Consider the following 18,597-nt stretch of genomic DNA (forward strand, 5'->3'; position numbering starts at 1 on the left):
GTCAGTGACCTTCTGTGCTCTGTGATGGTTAAGTGCCATCATTTCTCTCAGCTACCTTTCACTCATTCTGCTGCTCCATGCACCTCATGCAACGGTCTGCTGCTCTCACTATTGTGTGCAACATCGTCACTCAATGCTCAAGCCAACTCCCTCCCCTCAAGCTTCGTTCTCTGTGCTTCGTATTAACTCTCTCTACTTCTGCTCCTGCACCACCAGTCACAGCCACCTTCATCTCCCTCAATCTTTCCTTGGGTCTCACTGCTGGAGAACATGAGGCTGAAAGGGTCAGCATGGGTGGTGGGGTGGCCAACATTGATCTCTGCTACTCCCTGCAAGGAGACAATGCTTTAGATTGTCTCTGCTTGTGTGAGGATGCCAACCTCCACGTCAAAGCAACCCAAGTAAACTTCATGTGCTGCTCTCCCATTGTCACCACTGGGAACGTATTCTTAACCTGCTCAACCTCCTATCCCCAGCTGTTTGATGAATGCCCTCTCTCTTCTTACATAGGCAACAGATTCACACCATACCCCTCAACCTTGGCCGTTCCACCCACCAGCTCCTCCTTCACTTCTGAGGAAGAAGCCACAGAAATCTCAGAGAAAGAAGTGGCAAAGTTGCCCCTGCATCCATTACCAGCTCACGGTATTCTGAAGCATTAGCATTTTCTGGTGAGCAGATCACTGCCACACCTCCACGGGCTTCTGGCACTCATTATATATTTATTCATGGGATGAGGCCGTTTCTGGCCAGGCCAGCATTTATCAGCTGTCCCTCATTGACCAGAGGGTCAACCAAATTGCTCTGGGTCAGGAGTGACATGTAGGCCAGACCAGTTAAAGATGGTAGATTTCTTCCCTGGAGGACATTATTGAACCAGATGGACTTTTCCTGACAATCAACAATGGATTTATGGTAATCATTAAGCTCATAATTCCAGATTTTTAAAAATTGAATTCAATGTCACCACCTGCCTTGGTGGGATTTGAACCGGGGTTCCCAGAACGTTACCCAGGTGTCTGGATTAATAGTTTAGCAATAATACCACTAGGCCATTGCCTCCTTAGCACCAATGGCAATGGACATTGACCGTACTCCATGTGCCCCTTCTTCCCAAGGGAATAAGAGCACTCCACTGGAGGAGAAAACCACATGGAAGAGTCTAGTTCCTCGTCCTCCACCTTGCCTGTGGCCCTCAAACCTGTGGAAGTTGCAGCTGTAGAGGAACAGCCTCCCTCTGGACAGGACACTCTCAAAGCAACCAAGTAAACTTCACGTGCTGCTCTCCCATTGCCACCACTGGGAACGTATTCTTAACCTGCTCAACCTCCTATCCCTAGATGTTCGATGAATGCCCTCTCACTTCTTACATAGGCACCAGATTCACACCATACCCCTCAACCTTGGCCGTTCCATCCGCCAGCTCCTCCTTCACTTCTGAGGAAGAAGCCTCACCAAAGGCCACTGGGTAATCTGCCCAACTTTTCTAGTCCTGCAGGTGTCACTGCAGAACAGACTGCTTCCACCCAGCTGCAGAGCTGGGAAATGCACCCGGGTGTAGAGGGAGGAAGAAGGAACGCGTCATTGCATATTGAACATCAGATCTGCCAATATTAAGCGATCACCTGTCTGATCAACTCTCTTTTTTTGGTTCCAGCACCAGTAATCCAGCTACATAAACTGCATTCCCTTCACAGCATGAGGTGTTAGAACCCTATCTCATTCGCCGACCTCCACTGAACATAACATGTTGCCAGGCTTGAAGTTGGGAGCATCAGACATTGTGTAGCCTTCAAACAGTTGCCAATGTTCACCTTTATTAAAACAAAGAATGAACAAACAAATAAAAAACCCACCGTTGCTTTTTTTGGGGGTGGGCACATGAGCAGGAGCTCATTGCCTTTAGAGTAACAACAACCCCCTTCTACCAACTCAATTCCATTGGAACTGGGTGTCAATGAAGTCTGTCTGCTTTATTGCATCCAACTGTTATGGACCAGACTAGATAGCCTCAATATTAGGAATGTAGCCTAAACCGTAACTTTTTCTCATTTTAAAGTAAATGTCAGCTGCTGTGTTCCAGAAACAGTTCAATTGGTCAAACTACTCGACATTAAGCAAAGCACAATTTATTCAAACGCTATAATTAAAATACAACAAAAGAAAGAAGAACTTGGAATGATTTAACAGAATAATAGGTTATTTTACTGCTGAACAGTAACTGCTCCAATATAGTAACATGCCATAAACACATCTGTGACAAAAAGGCAAATTAAAAAAAACAGATTGTCTCACATATACTCCTGTTGGCAAGAAAGCAATACATGCAGCAGCTCCCTAGAGAGAGAGAGAGAGAGAGAGAGAGAGAGAGAGAGAGAGAGAGAGAGAGAGGGAGAAATAGAGATAAAGATAAGAGAGAGCAAGAGAAAGAGAGAGAGAGTAAAGCAGCCAGGAGAGACTCTGCACCTTTCAAACCTGCTGAGACCCCAGAAATGACTACTGATAGCTAAACCTAAAAATCCTGGATCTCTGAGAGCTTGACCACGCCCATTCAGGTTGCTTCTATTGTTCCAACTTTTACACAAAAACCCAAGGCATGGCAAGTTGTTTATCCTCTCATTGACTGCTTGGTGCCTGACTCCCAGTCTCTCTCTTTAAAAGAAGCCAGGATAAAACACTCCTCTTGAAGCCTACAGCATTGGAATTCAATGCTGCACTGCTCTATCATGCTGAAGATAATGTTCCTCCAGTGCAATGTCCCCTTCCTCCTCCTCCACAGAAGAAGATTACTGCTGCTCCCCCAGCTCCTTGGTATCTATCACATTGTCTCTTTTCCAGCTCCAGTTGTACAGGGCACAACATGCCAGGATTATGCAGCACATTTCTTCTGGGCACCCCCTGCAGACCAAACCATGAACTTCACCTTACAGGAGGTCTTTTTGGTAGAAGAATGGGTAGTATCTTGTACAGTTCAGTCAGGGACTAGTATAATGGAGATATCAGAATGAACTCCAGGTTCAAACCCTACTCTGGACCACATGGTGATGGAAAGTGCAGTGTACTGTGACTGAGCAAGTCAATGATTAAGTATTTCCTGTATGGCTGCCACAGGTAAAGTGGCAGAGTTTCCTGGTCAGCCAGAGGCATGTTGTAGCTTCAGTGCAATGGACTCCCCATATTAACAGACCCTACGTTCAGGATCTTACTATATACAAGTGTTATCCCTCTACGAAGGTGCTGCTACACTCAATAGAGTTAGTCAGGTTTTCTGCCTTTCAGCTCTATTTACTCCATCTCATCTTATCAACATGTCAATCTATTCCTTCGTCCCTCGACTCTTCATCTAACTTTCCTTTAAATGTATCTACAGAATTCACCTGAACCACTCCATGTCACAACAGCTTCCGTGCTGTCCCTAATAAAGAGGCTTCTTCTGGGGTTTGCAAATTGTTTAAAATATGTGTTTTCTCATCAACCTGTTCGGAAATGTCATTGTCTAATGAGCAGGTGGGACCAGGTCTCCTCGCACAGAGGTAGGGACACTTTCACTACATCACAGATGAAGTTTTTGAACACATTCAGACCACGTTTTTTTGTGGAGAGGCATAAAGTAGTTTGCCCTGATGTTTAGATATAGGGGTATGTAGTGATTGTACAGGGTCAGCCATTGGGAACACATAGAATGTGCGTTCCCTGATTGGGGCTGTTAATCCAGTCCAATCAGGGAGCCCTGGCTGACAGAGGTTCTCAGTACAGGAAGCCACACCAGTGCCAAGTACTGTGCATGTGTAAATTAAGGGTGGCCTGGCGATGGAATGCCAGCCTTTGTGGAGTTATTTCACGGGGCATCACAAATGAACCAGCCAACCCATGCCAGTTCTGGTGTGAGAGCTGCCATCTCTTTTACCAGGGTGTCATCTAGGCCTGAAAGTCTGCTCAGTTGCCAAAGAAAGGAGCTCAGCAGCTGCTATGAGTGTGAGTGAGTGGCCGAGGTCGCTTGTCTGGCACGGGTTCAAACTATTGAGCAGTGAAGCAGGCTTAATAAACTAAACAATCTCCTCCTTCTCCTGTTTCTTTATGGTCCAATGCTCAGATCCCACAAGAGAATTGGCTGGGTGGTATGTTATTGTACTATTATTTAGTACAAACGTATTTAACTCAAATGTCATGTCTGCAGTTGAACTGCATTTGCACAACCCAAGCCTAGCACATAAAAAAGCTAACTATTTCTCAATCAGTGAGCACCACCTGAAACGTAACCATAAATTGGCCCATTAATTATGTCTTTTTGCTCATTAAATACAGCATTATCCAGAACTCTTATAGAGTCAGAACCTTGGAATATTGATTTGACAGAAAGATTTCCTAACTGTGTCTTAATGTGGAGAGTTCACTAATCCTCTGCAAATCCAATAATTTATACTAATAACACCCCTTAGCAGAAAATTTTCTAATTGTTTCAAAATGTGCCTGTTGAGTAGATTATAGGCACACTTGGGCATTCTGAAAGATAACTTCTTTGCTATATCAAAAACAACAGATCATACAGATTCCCACTACCTTCTCAAGGGCAATTAGGAACGGGCAATAAAAACTGGTTTAGCCAGCATTGCCCACACCCTCTGAATGAATATTATAAAAAATTAAAATCTTCTTACACAGTCTACAGTAACCAACAAACTCTCCTGGACTTCCCATATAGATAAAACGGCCAAGAAGGCACATAGCACCTCTTCTTCCTCGGGGGGCTACAGAAATTTGGCATGTCCATAAGGACCCTCACCAACTGTTACAGATGCTCCACAGTAAGTTTTCTATCTGGGTGCATTACAGCCTGGTACAGCAACTGCTCAGAGGTAAATCGAGAGAGAAGGGGCGGGGCTGGGGAAGGTAGGTGGGATGGTGATAGGTGAGTGCAGGTAGGGAGTGATGGGGATTGGCCAGTGAGGTGGGTCAGGCGGATTGGTGGGAGAGAAGATGGACAGGTTGTGTCAGGTCAAGAAGGCAGGGATGAGAGGGAGGGTAGGACATGGGTTGACGCCAGGGGTAGAGAGATTTTGAAACTGATAAAATCAGTTCAGTTGCAAACCATTTTAACTCCCCCCTCCCACTCGCTGGGTGACACGTCCTTCCTGGGCCTCCCCCAGTGTCACAGTGACGCCACCCAAAAACTGGAGGAGCAGCACCTCATATTCCAACTCAGGAACCTACAGCCTGATGGCCTAAACATGGATTTTACCAGTTTCAAAATCGCTTCACCCTCAGCCTCATCCCATGACCAAACCTCCCTCTCATCCCCACCTCCTTGACCTGACACAACATGTCTGTCTTCTCCCCCACCTATCCATCCCTCCCACCTCACTGACCAATCCCCACCTCTCCATAACGACATTCACCTATCACTATCCCACCTACCTTCCCCAGCCTTACCCCTCCTCTCTATTTATTTCTGAACTCTATTCCCCCTCTTCCATTTCTGAAGAAAAGTCCCAACCTGAAACATCAACTTGCCTGCTCCTCTGATGTTGCCTGGCCTGCTGTGTTCCTCCAGCTCCACACTGTGTTATCAGTTGTAATTTCAGCCCTGTAGCCATTTGATGCTGACTCTGCTGGCCCACTTCACACACACTCACAGAGGTAACACGCAAATTAGTATTTTAATGAAATACTGTTAAACTTAGCTCCAAATACTTCGATGTGAACCGTCCTTTAAAAAGGTCTTTTAATCACAGCCTTCCAAAGTACAACTTGTAAATGTAAAATTGGCCCTGACTGTGAGACTTTCATTGAACCAGGAGGTGGCGCTCTCGCACCATGAATGATGACATCTTTTCAATCATTTAATCTATCACACAGAAGGCGTGCCTGTGCTGGTCCATTGAATTAATCTCACTTCCTTGCTCTTTTCTAATAAAGTTATTAACTTACTCCCCCTTCCACTGTTCATCCAATTCCTATTTTGAAAATTACTGTTGAACTAACTTCTTCTGTTGCCATAACCATAAGTAGAAGGAGCAGAAGTTGGTCATTCAGCCCATCGAGTCTAGTCCATTATTCAGTGGGTGACCTACTAACCCTCCAATTGACTTTGTTGCCTTTTCTCTATGACCCTGAGTTCCCTTACTGTTTGAAATCTGCCTCACTCAGTCTTGAACACACTTAAGGTCAATTCCCGGAATGGCGGGATTATCATATGTTGAAAGATTGGAGCGACTGGGCTTGTATACACTTGAGTTTAGAAGGATGAGAGGGGATCTGATTGAGATGTATAAGATTATTAAGGGATTGGACACTGTGGAGGCAGGAAGCATGTATCCACTGATGGGTGAGTCCAGAACCAGAGGACACAGTTTAAAAATAAGGGGTAGGCCATTTAGAACAGATTGAGGAAAAATGTTAACACCCAGAGAGTGGTAGATATATGGAATGCTCTGCCCCAGAAGGCAGTGGAGGCCAACTCTCTGGATGCTTTCAAGAAAGAGATAGACAGAACTTTTAAAGATAGTGGAATCAAGGGTTATGGGGATAAGGCAGGAACAGGATACTGATTGTGGATGATCAGCCATGATCATAATGAATGGTGGTGCTGGCTCAAAGGGCCGAATGGCCTACTCCAGCTCCTATTGTCTATTGTCTATTAACCATTCAGCCTCTCCAGCCTCTGCAGTAAAGAATTCCATGAATCCACTATAATCTGAGAGAAAACTTTCCTCCCCATTCCTGTCTTTAAATGGGTGACCTCTTCTACTGAGAATATACCTTCTGGCTAGGACTCTCCAACAAGAGGAAGCAAACTTTTTGCACCTACAATGTCAACTCCTCTAAGGATCTTATCTATTTGATATAAAGCAACTATTAAGTTTCATGATCCACATCGTGGCAGATAACTTTTGAAAATAATTATGAACTTCCCAATGTTCAATGCAATGAATTGCAAAGCAAGATTTCACATTTTCAAATCTTTACAAATATTCAAACATGGGATGTGTGTGTTGCTGGCGGGCCAGCATTTCATGCCCATCTCTAGTTGCCCTTGAGAAGGTGGTAGTGAGCTGCCATCTTGAACTGCTGCAGTCTACTTGCTGTACAATGCCCTGAGGGACGCAATTCCAGGATTTTGACCCAGCAACAGTGAAGGAATGACAACATATTTGCAAGTCAGGATGGTGAGTGGCTTGGTGGGGATCTTGGAGGTGGTGGTGTTCCCATATATCTGATGCCCTTGTCCTTCCAGATGGAAGTGCTTGTGGGTTTGGAAGTTGCTGTCTGAGGGTCTTTGGTGAATTTCTGCAGTGTAGACAGTACACACTGCTGCTACTGAGTGTCGGTGGTGGAAGGAGTGGATGCTTGTAGATGTGATGCCAGTCAGGTCTCATGCTTTCCCAAAGTCTGTTCACCATCTTCAAGGCACAGGTCAGGAATTTGGAGAAATATTCTCCAGTTGCCTTGACAAAGGCATCTCCAACAGCACTCATGAAGATTGATGCCATCAAAGATGAAAAAGCCTGCTAGACTGTGTCCCCATCCATCATCCTAAACATTCACTTAATCCTCCAGCAATGCACAGTGGCAACAGTGTCTACTATCTACGACATGTCTTGCATCAACACTCATTTGACAACACCTTCCAAAACTGCAACTCCTAACACCTCGTGCGGACAAGGCAAAGCAGATACAGCAGAGTGCCACCACCTGCAATCCTCTCTCCAAGCCACACATCATCCTGACGTTTTGGAAAAGATCCTTATTCTATCAGTATTGTAAAGCCAAAATCCCGGAATTCCCTCCCTCTTGGTGTACCTGAAACAAATGGACTGCAGCAGTTCCAGAAAGCCATACACCACCACCTTCTCAAGGAGGGGAAGCAATAGCTGGCCTGGCCCATGATGCCAACATCATGTGAATGAATTAAAAAAGATGTAGTGGCCATCTATGAGAATGGATGTAGGATTCAGAAATGCAAAGACAGTCAAAGCTATTACTGTGATATGTCCTCCAGGATATAAATTGTCTTCACCTCAGGCTCTTTTCCCACAGTGCATGATGATAATGTTCTTATTAATGACAGCTAATGGCTCAGAAAGTCGGGCAATTGCAGTCTAAATAATTACAGACTTCCAAGACAAACAAAAACAGAAATAGCTAGAGAAACTCAGCAGGTCTGATAGCATCTGTGGAGAGAAAACAGATTCAACGCTTTGAGTTCATTGACCCTGCATCAGGACCGAAGTCAATAGTTAACGGTTGTATTTACACTGATGACAGAGTGGTGGGGGGGAAGGAGGGGGCAGGTGGGTGGAGGCAGAACCCAAAGAGAGAGAGAGAGAAATTTCAAGCAGTGGGTCGCACCCTCGACATTTTAACATTGCATAATGCTTTCCATAAAGAATTGCTACTCCAGGTGATTCAGTCCAATAGAATTCTGATATTTATATAAAGATTCTGGGCTGGTGATCCAGTGGGGTGAAGAGGAGTAAGATGATGTTCTGGTCAATAAATGCTCTTTTACTGACAACAACACAGAACAATAGACAATGTAGCTATCACTATGTTGCTATATATGGGAATTTTCTGCTTGTTCAGTTTGGTTGCTGAGACTCCTATTCAACAGTAAAAGACTTCACTCATATTATGATCCCAGTCATTGGTACTGCTGGACAAGTCAAACCCCAGATTAAAACCGGACTCGGTGAATCATGTCTATTTTTGTTAAGCCCCTGAAACAAATTCACACAACCATACTGATATTATAGAGTCATAGAGCCATACAGCATCGAAACAGACCCTTCAATCCAACTCGTCCACGCTGACCAAGCTTCCCAAATTAAACCAATCCCATTTGCCTGCATTTGGCCCATATCCCTCTAAACATTTCCTATTAATGTACCTGTTCCAACATCTTTTAAATGTTATAACTGTACCTTCATCTATCGCTTCCTCATCAGTTCATTCCACATACAAACCACCCTGTGAATGTAAAAGTTGCCCCTCTGGTCTCTGTTAAATCTTTCTTCTCTCACCTTAAAAATGTGCCCTCTAGTTTTGAACTCTGCGAGCCTAGCAGAAGCTTATTGCACCAATGAGCTAATTAAATAAAATCAAGCCAAATGTACAGCATAGTTAACAGGATCTAAAACATGCAGCAAAAAAAAAGTACAGCCTGTTTTCTGACACTATCCTTAACAGAAACTCCAACCCAGCAAAATTACACTCTGATCTTAACTCTTTCGGTTTCTACTTAAGTGACTCCTGACTGTTTCTTGGGCTTGGACAGTCAAGATAATTTGATGAGACCTTTCCAAATCTGCTGTCCTGAATGTTTCCACAAATCTGAGAGCATAAACATTATTATTTTTAATAAACTTTACATTTCCATCCAAATTATTCTGGGTTTGTAAAACTAAACGTTTTCTGCTAAGGTAAGTAGTAATCCCCTGAAGCGGCCTGAAGCAATTCTCCCAGATGAGCAACTAAACTTACTTCAATACTCAACACTGATGTCTTCTAAACTGAATTTAAAACAAAACTTAGCCTATATTCTCTGGACCAAAAACAAAAGGCCGTATGTTTTTAGACAACCTGTTGTAAGTAAAACAGTATAAATATCTTTCTACTGACACCACAGGGGTTACCTGCTGTATGATAAAATGCTGGATTCAGTCACTGTTCCAGAAGGGTTCTCTGACTGTGTGCTGTACCTTTAAAAGAAAGTAAACCTTTTATAGAAGTAACTAACATCACCTACTGCTATTTTGAAATCCAAACTCCAAAAATGCATGTGTATGTTGTAAAGTGTAAATGGAACGCTGCCACAGTCTTACCAGACCATAAGGCTGCTTTGTCATAAGAGAGAGAGAGAGAGAAAAACACTGGTGGTGATTGAACCCGGGAGTTACCACAGCTCAGGTGAAGAGAGAGATTGAGAAAGAGTGTCCTTCTCAGTAACCTCAACCAGTACGGGAACTGGACCCACATTGTTGGTGTCACTCTGCATTACAAACCAGCCGTCCAATCTAAGACAACAAGGTGCAGAGCTGGATGAACACAGCAGGCCAAGCAGCATCTTAGGAGCAGGAAGGCTGATGTTTCGGGCCTAGACCCTTCCCCATCTATAATATACACTGTTGATCACAGTATTTTGTCAGATCTTCTAGACATAATCAAATGCATCATATAAGTGTAAGTCCTTTTCTTCAACTTTATGAGTTATTAAAAACTCTTGCGTGGGATGTGGGCATCACTAGCATTTATTGCATCTCCCTAATTGCTCTCGAGCAAAGACTTAGAATTAGATTCTCGATTGTGGTTGAACAAAACATCAGATGCTGCTGATGGCCTACAGTGCACCATAGATACACTGTGTTACATTGCTCAATCTGTCTACATTCTCCGCTCTTCCATCTCTCTGTGCCCTGGAAATGGCCAGTTGAACATAGAACATAGAGTATAGAACATAGAACAGTACAGCACAGTACAGGCCCTTTGGCCCACGATGTTGTGCTGACCTGTTATCCTACTAAGATCAATCTAACCTGCATACTCAACATTTTACTACCCTAAAGTTGCCAATTAAAGTTCGTACCACCTAATTTGACTCAGCTGATCGAAACCATTCCAACATAACCCGCGTAAAAGCTCTTCAGAGTATGTTAGAAAATAGCAATCATCTCAAACTGAAGTAGTCTGTGTGATGTTCCTTGGCTGAAATTTAAGTGGTAGCCTGAACATGTGGAATGAGTGAGACGAAGTTAGCTTATTTAAGTACATGTTAATCCACATCACCCCAGGTCAACTAGTTCCGAAATGAGTAAATATTCTTCTGAAAGTAGACTCTTGCAAAATGTCACACGTTCCAAAGAAAGCCTCGCTAGGGAGTATTGATGCATTTCGGGTCTGTTATTTTCAATTAGAATTCTCTTGATTGTGGATCAGATATTAACCCATCAAATGCATTTTCGATCTGAGGCTAACGGATGACTTTCTTTCCTCTGACATGTGCGCTCGGCTGAGCAGCCTGTGAAAGTCTCGGCACAGGGATGATGCTCAGCACCTGGGCCACCTCCAGCATTGAGGAAGTGGCTGAGGCAGCGCCCGACGCAGTCCGTTGGCTGCAGTTGTACATCTACAAGGATCGGGAACTGACCCAATCCCTGGTGAGGAGAGCTGAGAAGGCTGGCTACTGTGGTGTCTTCCTAACCGTGGATACTCCCTGCCTGGGGAAACGTTTGGCGGATGTGCGGAACAAGTTCAAACTGCCCCCTCACTTGAGGTAATACAATGCCTTTGGAGCCAAAAAAGAAAATGGTGGCACTTCTGTCGTTTTTTTTACCCTTCGGTCACCAATCATTCCTCAGTAAAAGGCAAACCCGACTCCCAATTCCCACCACAGGGCACAGATTTTAAATCCACCCAGTTCGCAGGGGGTTGAACCCCACATTGTTGACACCATTCTAACCCATGCCAGTGTCCCAAACAACTGAGCCAAACAACATTTTCCAGTGGCAGCACACATACTTTTATAGAAGCAGAACTAGGAATTGCTGGGAAACCATCAGGGGAGAGAGAAACGAAGCTATTGTTTCAAGTCCAGTGACACTTTCTCAGAGTGCACATTTACATACACATTGTCGCCTAGAGCAATTGATTGAAGTGAAGAATCATGCTGTACAGAAAATGTCCTTTGGCCCATCAAGCCTGCACTGACAAAACTATCCCAGTGACATTGACAGGGCAGGCTCCAATTCCTTTACATCTGTATTCATGCTTGTCATCTGCCATTCTGTTACATTGGATGCATTTGCAATTTAATACTTGACTTGTTTGATCATTATTGAATTCCAGTCTCTGGCTCAGAGGCAGGGGCACTACACATTGTGCCATAAGATCTCAGTATACCTAATTTAGTACAGAAGAATTCTACATTTTTAACCATCGTCCAATCCTTCTAATGCTTTTTTTTTGTGAAATTTGCTGTGGCCAATAATTGAAAATGGAGTATTGATGTCACTAAACATTGAGACAATATTTGGACTTCTATTTAAATTTAATTCCTTTCCTTCTTTCCTTCCCTATGAAACTTTGGCTTGACTTTCTTCTTGCGGTATCAATGTATGATGTAAAATGTGCTGCTTCTGAGGAAACATTTCACAATGTAGTTCGTAATCTAGTTACTATTGGGGTCAGCTATTACATCATGGGGGAGATGATGGACTGCTGGTATTATTGCTGGACTGTTAATCCAGAGACGCAGGTAATGTTCTGGGTATTTGGGTTTGAATCCCACCATTGGTCAAATTTGAATTTTTATTAGCTCATTCATGGGACATAGGCATTGCAGGCCAGGCAAGTATTTATTACCGGTCCCTAATTACCTGGACAGAAGTTGAGAGTCAACAACATTGCTGTGGATCTGGAGGTTCATGTAAGCCAGACTGGGTAAGGATGGCATATTTCCTTCCCTAAAGGATGCTAATAAACCCAGCGGGTTTTCCTCACAATTGATAATGGTTTCATGGTCATCCCTGGGCTCCTAAACTCATATTTTTATTGAATTCAGATTCCACCAACTGCCATAGGATGGCTCAGCGTTTCGCACTGCTGCCTCACAGCACCAGGGACATGGGTTCAATCCGACCCTTGAGCGACTATCTGTGTGGAGTTTGCACATACTCCCTGTGTCTGTGTGTGTTTCCTCCGGGTGCTCTGGTTTCCTTCCACAGCCCAAAGATGTGCAGGTTAGGTGGATTGGCCATGCTAAATTGCCCATGGTATTCAGAGATGTGCAGGCTAGGTGGGTTACCAGGATAGAGAAGGGGATGGGTCTGGGTACTCTTCGGAGGTTTGATGTGGACCCGTTGGGCTGAATGGCCCGTTTCCACACTGTAGGAAATCTGATTTGATAGTGGGATTTGAACCCAGATCTGGATTAATAAAATATGGGTGTTGCTGGTAGGGTCAACATTTGGTGCCTTTCCCCAAACACCTTTAAACTGAGTGGCATGGTCAAGCCATTTCTGGGGCAGTTAAATGTCAATCACATTGTGTGGATCTAGAATCTCATGTAAGCCAGACCACATCAGGATGGCAGATTTCCTTCCGTAAAGCAAATTCTCGGTTTTTATCAACATAAGATTGTAATTTTAACAACATAGAAACAGGGGGTATGCAATTCAGCCCCTTGAACCTAGTCTACAATTTAGTAATGTCATGGCTCCACAATAGCCTAACTCCATATACCTGTCTTTGGCACCATTCCTTAATGCTTTTGTTGCACAAAACATTATCTGCCTCAGATTTAAAATTAACAATGGTTCTGGCATCCTCTGCCATGTGTGGAAGTGAGTTTCAAACCTCTCCTACCCTTTGTGTGTAGAAGTGCCATTTAACATCTCCCCTGAATGGCCTTGCCCTAATTTTTCGATAATGCTGCCTAGTTGTAGAATCCCCGACCAGTGGAAATAATTTATCTTTATCTACCATTGTTCCCTGTTAATGCCTTGAAGACTTTGATCTGATCATCTCATAACGTTATTAATTCGAGAGAAAGCAGGCCTAATTTACATAAAATCACCTCGTAATTTAACCCCTGCAGTCTAAAGATCTTTCTGGTAACTCCCTCCAAGGCCAATGAGTCCTTCATAAGGTGTGGAGCTCAGATCTGCTGACAGTACTCCAAGTAGAGTCTAAGCAAATATATGGTCACCATTACAGAGACTACCCTTTTTTATTCCAGATTTATGAATCGATTTGCAGTAACAGCATCTGCCATAGCAGGTTTTCAACTTATGAACACCCCCCCCCCCCCCCCCCCCCCCCACGAAGCATTACTATGGGCCACATTGGCATTAGCACTGCACCGCTATCCCATATAGAAAATGCAGGATTTCCTGGCATAATTTACAAGAGTATGGGGTACGACTTCCTAATGATAAAGGGGTTTAAAAAGGGCAAAATATGTTCAGGGAACTAAGGCTGTTAAGAAGTAGGGGGAAATGGCTGGTAATTAAGGTTAACAAGAGACAGCATCCACGAGTGGTGGCATGGTGGCTCAGTGGTTCGAAACACTATCTCACAGTGCCAGGAACCCTGGGTTTGATCCCTTGTGTGACTGACTTTGCACATTGTCCCCACATCTGTGTTGGTCTCCTTTGCATGGTCTGGTCTCCTCCCATGGCCCGAACCTGAGCAGGTTAGGTGGATCACCCATGGGAAATGCAGTATTGCAGGGATATGGTGGATTGGTGCAATGTGATGGGCCAAATGGCCTGCTCCCACACTGTAGGGGTTTTATATGTAGGAAAAGTTGAGGGAGAGTTATTGGCTGAATTCCAGTCTGCCTTTTTTTCTTGCTCTTTGAAGTAATCTATCAATAAGTGAGGCCAATAAGCTTCCTGATGTGAGCCGTTTTGTTTTCAGGATGGCAAACTTTGAGACACTTGATCTGGCATTTTCCAAAAAGCACTATGGAGATGACAGTGGATTGGCTGTGTACACAGCTGATGCTATTGACCCCTCTATAAAATGGGAGGATATTGACTGGTTGCGAGAGCTGACTCAGCTGCCCATCGTTCTCAAAGGCGTCTTGAGAGGCAAGTCACTGGCTCAACAGCAATGTTCACTTCCAGGTGTGGTGTAGCATGTCCTGTCTTTGTTTTATGTCCTGCCTTGTTGAGCTGGAACACCTTTTGTGATATTTTGCTCAGCTCAGTAAGTTTGTCTGTATGTCGACAGTGAACACAAATGTGAAGCCGTCCACCCTCATGGCCTGCTCTGATATTGCTAGTTGTGCACTCCAGTCTTAGTGTTTGGACAAATGACAAAAGAGTTTATGTCTCTGGGCGTATTGCGGAAGAGAGTTCAGAATCAAATGGAAGGGGTTGGGCTGTCAGTCCCTTGATGGTATGGGAAACAGTCACATGACTTTCCCTAGATTGACCAATTTGTGGTCAGAAGCTGGGTGTGTCAGACTTGTTTCTGGGATGTGGCGCTGTCCTGTAAAGTCAGATTGGGTGACTGCGCTTGTATTCTTTTGAGTTTTGAAGATTGAGAGATGATCTCATCGAACCCCATGAAATACATAGCCTGATCGACAGGACATGGATGGAGGTAAGATGTTTCCCCTGGTTAGGGAGTCTAGAATCACGGGTCATAGTATAAAAAAATGAGGAGAATGCCACTTAGGTCTGAGATGACGAGAATATCAGAGCGCTGTGAATCTTTGGAATTCTCCAGCACGAAGGGTCTTTGAGTACATTTAAGATGGAGATTACCAGTGGCATAAAGGCTTATGGTGATGGGATGAGTCGAAGGCATCGAAGTGTTTGTATTGAATGGTGGAGCAGAATTGATGGGTTGAATGGCATACTCCTGCCCTCATCCTGTCAAAGACGCAGGGCCATTCTCAGGCCAGGAGCAGCACCTTCCAACTTGGAAGGAGTTGAAGACTGAAGTTCAGACAAAAAAAGAAATACGAGAGAGAGAGAGAGAGAGAGAGAGAGAGCAAGAGAGAGCGACAGAGGGTACCTGAAACATCTTCTGCGTGACTTTTAAGACTTTTCAACCTGAAAGAAAACACAAAGCCCTCAGCAGCTGGGTTGAAACTTGCTGAGTGATGAGGACTTAAGAGACAACATATTGGTGCAGGGTGACTGAGCAGAAAGGGATTGAGGGGACGGCCTCAAAACCTCAGCCTGAAGTACTGGATCGTGGCTGGGAGGTCTCTTCCAGGCAACCGGCCTAGCCCCTGGTGGTTAGGGTAGTTCCGTGGGCTGACTGGGAAATTCCCGTAAACGGCCAGTGAACTCAGTGGAGTTGGCCAACTGTGGGAGGGCAAACCTTTTGGTTGCCACCCTTGCCTCTGGGGAAGCGGGGTGGGTTGGGGGAGGACGTGGAGTTAGGGAAGGTGGGGTGGGAGTGGAGGTCATTGGTGACTACAACCCAGCGTGATAGCCAGAGTTTCCATCCTACATTCTGCCCTTTCAACCTTACTCGTCACTTGCAACAAACTAAAAGGCAAAGCTCGGACTGTAAGAGAAAAATGTTACACTTTGAAGAACAAAATACTTTGGAACAAAAATGTAGTGCAGCATTGATGCAAAAAGCACGTGTTTGCAGAGAAAGTCTAACGATCCATCTCGGTGTGGAATTTTATTATTCTTTTACAAGTTCGGCAATCAATCATGTTCATTTGACATGGTGAAGTAATTGAATTAAATACACCATTATTACTGTAATCATATTAATAACTTAAAACGATACAAAAACATTTCAGTGGAAGGGTTTCTTAATTAAGATAAATGGAAGTATCAGTGTACAAAGCGAGCCTGACTGACACCTTGGATATGAAACCATGCCACCTATGGCACCTCTTTCAGAACGTACAGCAGAAAGCTAATAAAAGCTAGGCATCGTGCAAGTGTTAAGATGCACGTCTCCGTCCCAGGACCTGATTTGTTTGGAGAAACCTACACTCTCACAGTTTGTTCAGTCGCTCCTGAGTGTTTGTACAGATGCTGTTATTTCATTTTCATGAGAAACTATTTTAGCTACTGTTACTAACTGCCAGTTCTTTGTAACTTTAGCTGATGATGCCAGAGAAGCTGTTAAGCATGGGATTGACGGGATACTTGTATCAAACCATGGAGCGAGGCAATTGGATTGTGTGCCAGCTACTGTAAGTTAACTCCGAATGTGCCACCGATGGATACTTTATGGTTGTTTGACGTGTAATTAATGGGCTCTGGGTTTTGTTGAGGCTATCATTCGATGTCAGGTCTCGCTTAGCTTCTGGTCATGAAAACAATGAGCTCGACAGCGTCTGTGGCAGGTGTAAAGTGATGCCAGATGCCAAGCTTGAGATTAGCAATGCTGCTCAGACGCTTGCTGTACATCATTGCAGGGTGCCAGTTATAAATTACACCATGAGGCTGCCCAAAAGATGTGTGTAAGACTCAAACCCCCATCTCCCATTAAATCACGCAATGAGTCCACAACGCAGGTGAACTAACATAGCTATGATCCAGTACATCTGGAGCAAGTAAACCCACAGTGCTGTCAGAAAGGGAGTTCTAGGATTTTGATCCAACGACATTGAGGATACCTGATATAGTTCCAGGTTAGGATGGTGAATGTGTCAGAGGGGAATGTGCACATGGTGGCATCCCCATGTATCTGATGCCTTTGTCCTTTAAGGTGATAGAAACTGTGGGTTTATAAAGCAGCACAGAGCAGCCTTGGGCAGGTGCATTCTGTCGATGGTACACAATGCTGCAACTACGTGCTGGTGCTGGATGGTATAACAGATAAGCAAGCTGCTTGATTGTGTTAAGTTTCTTGAATGTTGGAGAAACAAAGGCCAATGGGATGATCATATGACTATTCCATTACATTGCTGACATGTGCAGTTTAGATGAGAGATAAGCTTTTGGCAATCGGAAGATAAGTTACTCATTACAGAGCTGCCAGCCTCTGCTCCTCTATGGCATTTGTGGGGCTGTTCCATTTTGATTTGTGTTTAATGGTAATCCCACAGGTTGGGAAAGGAAGGTACAGAAGTGGTTTTCTTTACTGCTTCATACTGACTTGCCACTTTGACCTTGGTCCCCTGTGCTCCCTCCCCTCTCCTGTCTAAACCCCAACATTGTATCCTTCCTTAATGCAGTGAGGCTGAGAAGAGAAGGAATTGCTGTGGTTAATTTCTGCACAGCAAGCTCCCACAGAAAGCAAGGCAACGATGACCACATAATCTGTATTTTGTTTCAGTGAAGGGATGAACGTTGGCCAGGAATCCAGGCGCAACCTACCCATCCTTTGAAATAGTGCTGCGAGATGATTCACATACACCCGGGAGAACAAATGGGGCATTTGTGTATTGTCTTATCTGTGAGATTGCTTTTCTGACAGTGCAGCACTCCTTCAGTAGTGCCATTAGTCTAGATCCATCTGGTCAGGTCTCTGGAGAGGCAACTCAATCTATAACCTGTTAGCTCACAGGCAGGAGAGGATAGTGGTTTACCAAGATTCAAGGCTCAGAAATGTCAAGGTGCACACTTAATGAAGCTTTTCTCTCACCTTCCCTCAGATTGATGCCCTCACTGAGATCACAGATGCTGTGGGAGGGAAGGTTGAAGTCTTCCTGGATGGTGGAGTGCGGAAGGGCACTGATGTGCTGAAGGCTCTTGCATTGGGCGCCAAGGCTGTGTTTTTGGGAAGACCAATCCTCTGGGGCTTGGCATACCAGGTAAAGTTGGAGTGCTTAAAACTTAGGATACCCTTGGTTGGACCACTATGCTGTCTGAGAGTTTGTACCCTGTCTGTTCTGCCACTACACCTTCTGTCCTCAACGCTGGAGATAGGTTCCTAATTTAATATGGATGCTATTTTCAATGCCAACTGGAGGCCTTGCCCTAGTTTTTTTTCATTCATGGCCTAGGCCAGCATTTATTGCCCATCCCTAATTGCCCAGAGGGCAGCTAAGAGCCAACCACATTGCTATTGGTCTGGAGTCACGTTTAGGCCAGACCAGGTAAGGATGGCAGTTTCCTTCCCTCAAGATGGTTTTTTTCCCTCCCTTGACGATCAGCAATGCATTCCTGGTCA

General features: G+C 44.4%; 1 protein-coding gene across 1 annotated transcript in view; it reads left to right on the plus strand.

The window, feature by feature from the left end:
* hao1 (hydroxyacid oxidase (glycolate oxidase) 1) overlaps window positions 1–18,597 on the plus strand; it is a 45,146-nt gene that overhangs the window by 12,356 nt on the left and 14,193 nt on the right. The window contains exons 3-6 of the mRNA XM_048535560.2: window positions 11,014–11,269; window positions 14,416–14,588; window positions 16,581–16,672; window positions 18,080–18,238. Coding sequence (XP_048391517.1) covers window positions 11,014–11,269; window positions 14,416–14,588; window positions 16,581–16,672; window positions 18,080–18,238 — 680 coding nt within the window. The remainder of the gene's footprint in view (window positions 1–11,013; window positions 11,270–14,415; window positions 14,589–16,580; window positions 16,673–18,079; window positions 18,239–18,597) is intronic.

This window comes from Stegostoma tigrinum, chromosome 9 (genome assembly GCF_030684315.1).
Source record: "Stegostoma tigrinum isolate sSteTig4 chromosome 9, sSteTig4.hap1, whole genome shotgun sequence".
NCBI classification, from domain to species: Eukaryota; Metazoa; Chordata; class Chondrichthyes; order Orectolobiformes; family Stegostomatidae; genus Stegostoma; species Stegostoma tigrinum.